The sequence below is a fragment of the Carex rostrata genome, chromosome 31 (assembly GCF_964058835.1).
Source record: "Carex rostrata chromosome 31, lpCarRost1.2, whole genome shotgun sequence".
Taxonomy (NCBI): domain Eukaryota; kingdom Viridiplantae; phylum Streptophyta; class Magnoliopsida; order Poales; family Cyperaceae; genus Carex; species Carex rostrata.
In genome coordinates this window covers 4,475,131-4,485,969 of record NC_135948.1, presented here as the reverse complement: position 1 = coordinate 4,485,969, position 10,839 = coordinate 4,475,131, and the positions used below count along the sequence as shown (strand labels likewise).

At 33.6% G+C, this 10,839-nt stretch overlaps 1 protein-coding gene across 2 annotated transcripts; it reads right to left on the bottom strand.

Annotated features, from left to right (window-relative positions):
• Positions 1–4,343: 4,343 nt before the first annotated feature.
• Positions 4,344–10,756, bottom strand: LOC144547408 (casein kinase 1-like protein 2). 2 transcript variants are annotated; one of them, XM_078296051.1, is made up of 14 exons: positions 10,186–10,667; positions 10,060–10,100; positions 9,628–9,670; positions 8,160–8,229; positions 7,911–8,059; positions 7,404–7,570; positions 6,838–6,899; positions 6,678–6,741; positions 6,437–6,521; positions 6,217–6,343; positions 5,650–5,732; positions 5,485–5,545; positions 5,249–5,394; positions 4,344–5,021 (listed from the first exon to the last, which is right to left on the bottom strand). In XM_078296051.1, exons 5-14 carry the CDS (start codon positions 8,001–8,003, stop codon positions 4,710–4,712), a joined length of 1,200 nt encoding a protein of 399 aa, XP_078152177.1. In that variant the 5' UTR covers positions 8,004–8,059; positions 8,160–8,229; positions 9,628–9,670; positions 10,060–10,100; positions 10,186–10,667; the 3' UTR covers positions 4,344–4,709. The 2 variants fall into 2 exon arrangements, with proteins under 2 accessions (XP_078152177.1, XP_078152176.1); XM_078296050.1 differs by lacking the exon at positions 9,628–9,670 and having other exon boundaries at positions 10,186–10,756.
• Positions 10,757–10,839: the final 83 nt, after the last annotated feature.

The following is a 10,839-nucleotide window of genomic DNA, read 5'->3' as shown; positions in this document are numbered from 1 at the left end:
CAATATTTACAAAAGATAATTTCCCGCACATTATGAACAAAAAGGTAATCTACATACGAGAAGTAATCATGTATCATGGACAACAACAAAATGACTGTATACATCCATACATCCATACATACATACATACATACATACATACATATATACATATATATATTTAAAGACTATATTGCAGCATAGCAATGTTTAGCATTGATATTTGCCATAATCTGATGCATATTTGTGCTTTGGCATCTAGTCAGGTGAACTCTTATTGACCACTTGACATAGGTGTTACGGCAAGTTGTCAATTTTTCCTAGTTGTAAAAACTTTAGTGGTATCTCCTCCAACTTACAGGATAGAGTGGCCTTCGCTCCCGAGTCATTTGAATCAGCTGTCCGACTTGGATGGGGCGGTCCAACTTCAGCGAATCCAGACCCGACATAAGGAAATAAACCAACCATCCAAGGCACCTTGCCCCCACTTGGGTTACGGATATTAAATAATAAAGGAACCTATATATAAAGAGTTTGGAGCTCTTTTCTTGCTTAGGGCATGTTCGGATGTCACAGGATTAGACGGGATGAGATTTGATGGGGATGAGAATTCATTTTTGGAAAGGCAGGAACCCATTGGTGCGGGTACGCATATAATTAATTATGGGAATGTGTTGAAATGAGTATTCAGTTGAACAGTGGGATTAATTGTGAGAGATCTTATTTTTCTTTCTAAAATATTTTGATATTACACAATTTTCTTTATTAATAAAATATCAATAATTTAATTAAATAAATAAATTAAATAATAACATAATATCACATAACTTATTGATTATTATTTTATAAAATAACATTACTAATTAACTAGATTAAATAATGCAATTAAATAAGTAGAATAAATAAATAAATAATACAATTTTCTTTATTATTATTATTTTATAAATTAAATAATAACATAACGTCACATTACTTATAATTATTATTTTACAAACTATAAATATTGATAAACATTTATAAACAAATATAAATATTTATAAAGAAATAAAGATTTAAAATATGTGATAAAAAGATATGTCTAGATTCTCGGTTGTACCTTGAGATCAATTGTGAAAAATCTTAATTTATTTTAAAAATAAATATTTCTATTTAAATTTAAATATAAACATGTGGCACATATTTAAAATAAAAAAATTGTACAAAAATAATTAAACGTTGTACAAAGAAAATGCACAAAACATAATTAAATGTTGTACAAAGCAAATTGTATCAAAAATAATTAAATATTCTAAAAAAAATTGTAAAAAAGTTAAATGTTGTACAAAATATAATTAAATGTTGTACAAAATATAATTAAATGTTGTACACAAATTTGTAGATTTTTTTAGCTATATATTAGACTACTATGATATAAAAAAAAATGTATATATTTAAGTCCGGGTTTTTAGACAAGTGACATTAGCCGATTTTTTTATTTATATCCAAAAAATAAATAAAATTTTAAAAAATATCTAAATCCTGACTGAAATTCGAAAAATATCCAAACCGGTGCTCCAATAACCGGAATAGGCCCTTCTTTCCGGTCAACCAATTCCCGGATTTAAAGAAATGGTCCGGTTAATGGTTAACCGGAAATGTTATTGGTATAGCGCAATTTTAATATAAATCCGGTTAAGGGTGCATCGGTTTTGATTTTTTTTTTTTTTAAAACAGAAATTTTTTATTTTTTGTATTAAAATATTAGAAATGTTGAATATATTTCTTTGAAAATAGATGGAATACAATATAATTTGATTTATTAGAAAGATTGCAACAAATAACCCAGATCAATATTTTTCAGGCCGGATTTTTCGCGGCTGTAAAAAAAATTAATATATTTATTTATGTGCTATTGGAAAAAAATAAAAATGCTTGGATTGTGAGTTATTGATCCCGGTTCAAAAGTCACTTCTAGGTAATTCAGAAAATATTGTGATATTTCTAGTACATTTAATTTATTAAAAGTTGTATCTATTTTGAGAATTCTTTTTGAAAAACAATCATTAAATAAATTAAATTTTTTGTTTTTTTTTTCAAAAATGGATACAACTTTTTATAAATTAAATGTACTAGAGGGATTACAATATTTTCTGAATTACCTAGAAGTGACTTTTGAACCGGGATCAATAACTCACAATCCAAGCATTTTTATTTTTTTCCAATAACACATAAATAAATATATTAATTTTTCTTACAGCCGCGAAAAATCCGGCCTGAAAAATATTGATCTGGGTTATTTGTTGCAATCTTTCTAATAAATCAAATTATTTTGTATTCCATCTATTTTCAAAGAAATATATTCAACATTTCTAATATTTTAATACAAAAAAAAAAATTGTTTAAAAAAAAAAAAACCAAAACCTGTGCACCCTTAACCGGATTTATATTAAAATTGCGCTAACCTTTCCGGTTAACTATGAACTGGACCATTTCTTTAAATCCGGGAATTGGTTGACCGGAAAGAAGGGCCTATTCCGATTATTGGAGCACCGGTTTGGATAGTTTTCAAATTTCAGTCAGGATTTAGGTATTTTTTAAAATTTTATTTATTTTTTTAATATAAATAAAAAAATCGGGACATTAGTCTCACAATGGACAGTTATATAAAGTGTAGCTCTTTATATATAAAATGTGCCACATGTTTGTGTTTGAGGAAAAAGAGAGAGAAAGAGAGAAGATGGGACCCACTCACGTGAAAGAAGAAAGCGGGAGTTGGGAAAAGAATTATTCACTGGGACACTTTTTTTTTCCTCATGAATTTGACTGTTGGTTGATATGTCATAGAAATAAAATTGAAAACAGATTGAAAAATTAGTGGACCTCCGAACGTCTCTAGGAAAACAGTCATGAATTCCTGCCTAAAACCATACATCCCAACACGGCCTTATTGTGGCACTAAATGTTGTGAAACCGGAATAAACTTTTATGACTAGATGTGAAATTGTCTACTGCAACCTTTCATGTGGTGTCTCAAAGGAGGTCAATTTGGGCTTTAAGAAGCACACCCTATTTGCAATGCTTTTGAGATGGTGGTGGAGGATCTATACTTCTATAGCCAGCCAGATTCGCTATGGGCCGAAACTGTTATTGCTTTACGGTGCCTAACGAGGAGTGATGAGCCCAAAATTTTGGCTGCTAAGGGTTCATTTTTTCTGGGCCCACAACAACTTAAAACCAATTTTCACAAGGAGCACAACTTGCAGCATAGGCACGGGTAAGATGAGATCATTTTGGTTCGACTCGTGGACTGGTACGCCACTGCTCTCAAGTCTCAATGCATCAGAGTTCAGAGACCACCTGGCCAGTACATGTTGTTAAGGGAAGCATCATCACTGACACTACTATCGGGTCTGGTTATTCATGACCAACCGATACAGTTCAATCAAGAAGATTCTACTTCAACTTTTTTGTAAGGCTGATTCTACTTCAATTTTTAGTGTACAACAAATATCATGTTGGCAGACTAATTGATTCAATAAAGGACATCTATTAGTGATGTGTTGTATTGATTCTTCAAAATTTTAAACATTAGTTTATTTTGAAAAAAAAAAATACTTTTTGATTCTATTATATTTGTTTACTTAGTCTATCTGTACCGTAATTTTGACACAGTTTTGATATGGAGATGATTACACAGTGATGATATACCGTAATTTTGACACAGTTTTGATATGGAGATGATTACACAGTGATGATATATTGAAAGCAACGTTAACTCATTACATATAATAAAAAAAATATGAGCAATAGCACGGTGGCGGTTGAAGGGTGATCAACTTCCAGTGAGAAAACCTCAATATCAGAAGACTCAACCAAATGTATTAGAATTTGAACAATTTAGTCAAATTCGGTGTTGTCAGTACTTGACCAATTGCCCAATGTTTTCCCAAGCTGAACCACAATTGCTATATGACATATCTAACATATTTCAGGTGTTCGAATTGGATTCGAAAAATATTAAGATTTGCAAGTCATCACTGCCAATTGATCCCAACCTAAAAAAGTAAAACACAAACACAACCATTAAATCGAAGTTTTACTATTGAAAGTGCATTTGAAGTGCACCAAGATTACAATCAGAAGTCCAACATTGGAATCAGAAGATACAAGGAAGTTGGAAAAACAATCTGTTAACAGAAGTCTTAAAATAAATACAACATAACAAATCTGAAAAAGTATTGGAAACAAAACGCAACAAAATCAAAAGATTAGCAACAATTTATTAAAAAATCACTGACATAACTAATAAAACTACGTTAAATCGTAATCCTTCAGGAAGGAATGGTACCATGTTTGGAGACCATTCGGTAACAACAGTACAAGAATTTTAGAAAAGAATATCCATGGATCTTATAATAAAATTAAAACATACCGCCTTAATCCCTACCCATGCAGAGACTAAAGAGACCACATGTTACATGTACACAAGCCTCAATATGATAACCTCTATTATCACTAGCAAAGTAGCAACCTCCCACTCCTTAACCCTCGTAATATTCTCTTAACATCTTTATTAATGCACAGCATACTCAAATAAGCTCACCAGGAGTATCAAGGAACACATCATTGCATTTAATTTTCTCCTAATCATAATAATTATTCATTTATACACTTTTTGAAGCAGCATTTGGTGAAAAAAAACACCTGATGACATGAGATGGTGGTAATATAGCATGATCTATAATATAAAGCTAGTAGTGAAGGCGGTCATCTCCATCGAAATTGAGGCCTTCAATTCCCTTGAGGGTAGCCTCATAATTTTTCATGTGCCTTCCAGAAGAAGTGCGCTTGGGGGGCTCAGACGACGCAGGAGCTCCTAGCATTGGAGGGGAACCTCTCTGTGGGCCTGAAACCTTGCGGAAGGTTCCTGGACTGGCATCAGTGGTGCGGGTCCGGGACAGATCGTCAGTGAGCACTGTGGCCGAGGAGAGCTCACGGCTACCAGAGATGGCAGCACGACGGGACGAACCACTCGTTCTACCCATGAATGTTGAACCTGATAACTGCACCGCATGTGAATTAATTGTTAATGTTGTTTGTGTACAAATTAGTACATTTTTAGCCATTTTATTGGAGATCTGTTTGAGTTGGTTCTGCAGATAAGATGTCATCTAACAACAGCATGCCTATTTTGGGTATCTGAGTATACATTTTGGGAAGCAAAAGAACTAATCCTACTAGAATTTGTAGATATTCCAGCAAGTACTTGTGCAACAAAGGAAACACTAACCATAACATCCTTGGAAGAGGTTTCACCGCCAAGGGGAGTCTTCTGCTTGGAGGTAACATTGCTAGTATTACTAACCACAGGTGGTGGGACCCGTCTTCTTGTGAGATCAGCAGCTGACCACCCGCTGACTCTCCCTTCTTCTGCACCTGTGATATAAGAAAGAACATTCAATTTTTCCATTTAGAACTTTAGTATATTATGGTATTCTAGAGCGCTATTAAAAATTTAAACAGTACCTGATTGCCTCTCACTGACAATTGGCGGTGCCATGCCTGAGCTTGGTCCAGCACCGTGTCCCTGTTAGACAGAAATTAATTACTTACACAAAATGAACAGAAGTTCTAATGTAAATACAATAAAAAAAGATACAGAGAGAGAGAGAGTGAGAGAGCGAGACTAACAGCAGCACGTGGAGGAGCACTAGCAATTTGAGACTGCTGATACTTCAATATTGTCCAATCAAAAACATAATCAAACTGAAACCCTGTATTATTACACACCAGTGAGACAGTAATATTACAGACCAAAATCATTCCATTACACACTCTACAACCAAAGTTATAGGGTATATTACACCAGTTTTAATATGTCACCTAACGTTTGTCATGTTTGCAGTAAAGAGCACCTTTTGGCTAATTTGCCTATAGTACTGAACCACCACTATTAGCATGATTAAGTAGACAAATGACTTATTTTCACAAAACCATACAGATTAACTCAACCAGATTTAATCATCAGCTAATTCATATAAATAGATACATAATGTCATGTACTAGTTTGACAGAAGCACCAAGGTTGGCACAGGAGAAATTGTCAAATATTTAAAAGCAGATATCATTTGTGTCACAAGTCACAACAAATGGAACCTTTTAAGAAATTTATCAAAAGTGTTAATTTCAACTGCCAGTATATTTGCGGACGAATACAAAAACTACACAAGACAAGAAATGGAGAAAGGGAAAACATACCTTCTCTGATGAAAAGGTCACGGAACAGCCGCTTAAGGTAGGAATAATCAGGCTTGTCGTCAAAACGAAGTGATCGACAGTAATGGAAGTATGATGCAAACTCAGTTGGGTAACCACGGCATAAAGCCTAGAAATTAACACAAAAAATTCAAATTAGTAGAAGGTATAATACAAGAAAGACATAATTCATAGACAGTATGGAGGTAAAAACAGAAGTTACCTCAATTGATGTTGCAACTTTTTTCTCACTGATCTTTTCATACTTTTGCTTCTTGGTTCCAGCTTTCAGGCCCTGCCAAGGGAGGCTGTAACAAGCACAATAAACAAGTTAACTAAATTAAAAATAGAATGAAATATATATTGAAGTGTGTGAAACACAATATGGACCAAAAAAGGTGTTAAATTACTGTTTATTCCACAAGCTTAAGCTTTTAAAGCAAATTATCTCATAACACACCTACCTTCCACGCAAAAAGTACATGAGCACGTAGCCAAGAGACTCCAAATCATCCCTCCGGCTTTGTTCTTCAGAAAAAGAATAGATAACGATGTAAGTTTGAATAAAAAAAAAATGCACAAGTTGATTATAAAAATAAAAAAAAATTGAAAGAATATATATACCAATTCCCAGATGTGTATTCACACTAGCATATCTTGCTGTTCCAGTCAAATTCTTGTTCTCTCTGCATCAGTCACAAAACAAGAAGAAAATAATATTAGCATGACATGTAAGCATTTAATGTGTTATCAAACAAGCAAGAGTCATTGCAAAAAGAATTTACTATTTGCAAATAACACTCATTTTGTAATGGAAAAAAAAATGTATAATCCTTGTATGTACAGCATCAATTTATTGGACAAATTCATCCCTTCATGTATGTTTGCAGAGTCGGTGTTCATTTAAAAATGTCTCATGGGAGAAGTGAAACAACATGATTAACAAAACAATAGCATAACAGTAAGTTTATTGGGAGATAAATCATTCTACTTGAATAAAAATATCCTAGGATCAATTAATTCACACAAAGTATTCATATTTTTCTAAACAAGTCAGTCGACACAGTAATTAGGAGTTTCTATTTACAAATAAGATAAAACATGGATGCTATTACAAAGAATGGATAAAAATCAGGCGTTGATTGAAACACACTTCAATTGGAGACACGGCATAAAACTAAGTTTGTTACCTGTATGGAATGTGCTGGTGAGTAGAAGTGTCACGATATTTCTTGGCAAGGCCAAAATCAATAACATAGACTTGATTAGCACGCCTCCCCAGACCCATCAGAAAATTATCAGGCTTTATGTCTCTATGGAGGAAAGACTTCGAATGAACAAACTCAACACGATTTATCTAGGAACAAAAGACAGTGCATTTATAAGAACCATAGCACAATATTGTAAGAGATGCAATACATCAGAACTCTCAATGAGATAAATACACAACTTCAATGTATACCACTGGAAGGCATGAACCTAACATCATGCCCTAAAGTAAGAAACATCTTGCATTATCTCTGTAGATCATTGGACATGCACCTGTGCTTTATTTATTTTAAATGCCCAAAAGCACCCCCTTCTAATTTACAGGGAGGGAAACACGACAACCTCAAAACCAATTAGGGATAAGTCCTTGTTGATATTTTTTTGTTTTTAGAAAGGTTGTGAGTGAAATTGCTCAATAAATAAAATACCATTTGATCAGCAAGCATGAGAACAGTCTTTAATGAGAGCTTGCGGCTACAGAAGTTGAACAAATCTTCAAGACTGGGTCCTAAGAGATCCATCACCAAGACATTGTAATCTCCTTCTACACCAAACCATCTCACATTTGGTATACCAGCTGCCATATTTCACAAAAAAGTTAAAAAAGAGGATGTAAATATACTATGTATAAACTATGTTACCAAAAATATATTAAGGAGAAGAAAATGAGTTATTACTTCCTCCTTGCAGAATTTTGTATATCTTTGATTCATATAACAGCTGAGGATGCTTTGTCTTCACACTTTCCTGAAATAAAGGAATTAACATATAGTAATTAATAGTCAATTTGGGTGCTTATAGAATCTCTTTTTTTAATTCTACAAGATAACATTTTGACAAAATATTATCTAATAACTTTTGTTGCTCCACAAGTATTGCAAACGATCCATTGCCTTCGCAAAGTTTACAAATTGCTAAATCTCTAAGATCTTGAAAAAGGTCATAGTACGAAATTTATTAAGGAATTCCAAATAGAAGATTGCTATTATAATAGAATTGGTTTTGAAACCAATTCAACTCTATAAACCTCAAATCCTAGAACAGATTGTCAATGACTTCTACCACATATTAATAAGATAATGCACGGAACTACAATAAATAAAATATCCTCACTACCTAATACACCAAAAAATACAACAGCTTATCTTTAAGAAATCCCAAGCAAAGAACAACTTGCAGTTTATCAAAGAAAAATGTTTTTTCCAACTTGCAGCTTATCTTCTAAGATATTCTGGTATTAATCTGTACTAGAAATTGTTCATTCGCTCTAGGAATGCAATTTATATATTTGAATATCTTAGAATAGCAAATAAAAAGAAGTAACTACGCTTCCTTAAACTGAAAACTCGTCCCTGAAAAATGAGCTAAATCTCACATGCAAGTGAGCACACAAACCACAAAACCAATTGATCAAATAGTACGTATGTGCTACTCGTAAGATCATAAATCCAAACCTAGAAAGATACTAATAACAACTTCAAGGTTCAACAAGTTTTCAAAAGTCTCAAACTTTGATGTTTTGGGGCATCTTCAAAAACTATTTTTCTAAGATTTTGCTTGCTTCACAGCTACATGTTGCATTGCTTTACACAAATTGATGTAGCAAAGTTACTAAATAACCCTCAGCTTCAACATAAAGGTTCCAGCTTACTTTAATAAGGGGTAGAAAATGAAGGACTAGTTTATTTAATAAGGATAGATGGTATACATTAAAACAAAAGGCTTTCATTCAAGTATGTATACCTCATGCCTCATGCCTAGAACTAATTTCTTAACAATTCCTACTACATATTAATACCAGAATCCTGGAATTGCAAACAAAAATAATAACCCAGCATCCTTGAACCAAAAAAGCTAGTATTTTTCCATGATATACAAGCTAAACATTGCATGAAGGTGAGAAGTAGCATAAAAATCAGAAGCAAATGATCATATTGTACATATTCACGATATATAAGACTACTGTTTGTCCTTAAAAAAGAAAAGGCTAAACCTAACCAGCAATTGCTAAGAAACAAATAATCAGAACTGATAAACTCCAATATGCTACTTATATTAAGACTACTGCTTGTCCTTTAAATACAGCTTAACCTCACATGAAAGTGAGGAGAAACACAAAATTGGATGTAATTGATCCAGTAGTACCTATTTGCTACTTATACTGAAAGACCGCCGCTTGTCGTTGAAACTAAATCCCACATGCAAATGAAGAAGCACAAAATCAGAAACAATTGATCAAGTACCTATACATCGCAACATACTACCTATACTTATACCAAATATTGCCTACTGTTTGTCCTTTACGAACAAAGTAACCTCACACGCAAGTGACGGACAGCGTAGCATTAGAAGCAATTGATCATATAATAACTATATGTTACTTGCACTGACGGACCACTGCTTGTTCTTGAAATAAGAAAACTAAACCTCCAATGCAAGGGGAGACAATATCAGAAGTAAATGATCAAAGAGTACATATCTACTACTTAACAGATTAACAGATCGTACTACCAAATCTAGAGAAGGATACCACCACCAATTAAAAAACTCTAAAAGGAATTCCAATTTTCCACTTACAAGTTTAATTGCCACCTCTTCAGTAGTCTGGAGATTAGTACCTGCAAGCAAAATAACAATAAGATGCGAGAAACTTCAAAAAATGCAGAAATTTAATTTCGAAATTCTTGCATGAAAATCACATACCTAGATAGATCTCTCCAAAGGAGCCGCTACCGATCTTGCGACCGAGCCTATACTTATTCCCCACGCGAGGCTCCATCACCACGAACTAAATGATTGTTTTCACTTACAGAAAAGGAACACCTAAAGCTAAATACTTTTCCCACAAAAAAAGGAGCGGGAAAAGAATGAAATTAAGTTTTCTCGTCCGATCTAGAAAGATCTCAAATCAATTTCACCCCAAATCAAAAGAAAAATCTGAAATCAGATCGGAAGCAGAAGAGGGACTCAGATCGAACTTCATCACCCTCAATCCAAACAAAATCGAGGTAAATTGGAGTAGGTTTGCACGGATGCGAAGGGAGGAGAGTGGATTTCAGAAACACGGGAGATTTGGACCCAATGAATTTTCTTTTATTTATTTTTCTTATTTTTGCAGGGAAGATATATCTCACTAGGGTTTCAGACAAGGCGCGTCGAAGAAATAGGTAGGAAGAAGCAAGCGGACAGAAACAGGTACCATCGTGAACCTGTTCCAATGAACTAGTTATCCACCGACATATAGGCCCCACCGAAGAGATTACAAAATCCCATCGGCTATCATCGAATAATTTATAGCAACACTCCCTGGATGAAACATAATTTCACCTGCACCTGGAACAACCAACCAATAGGGAG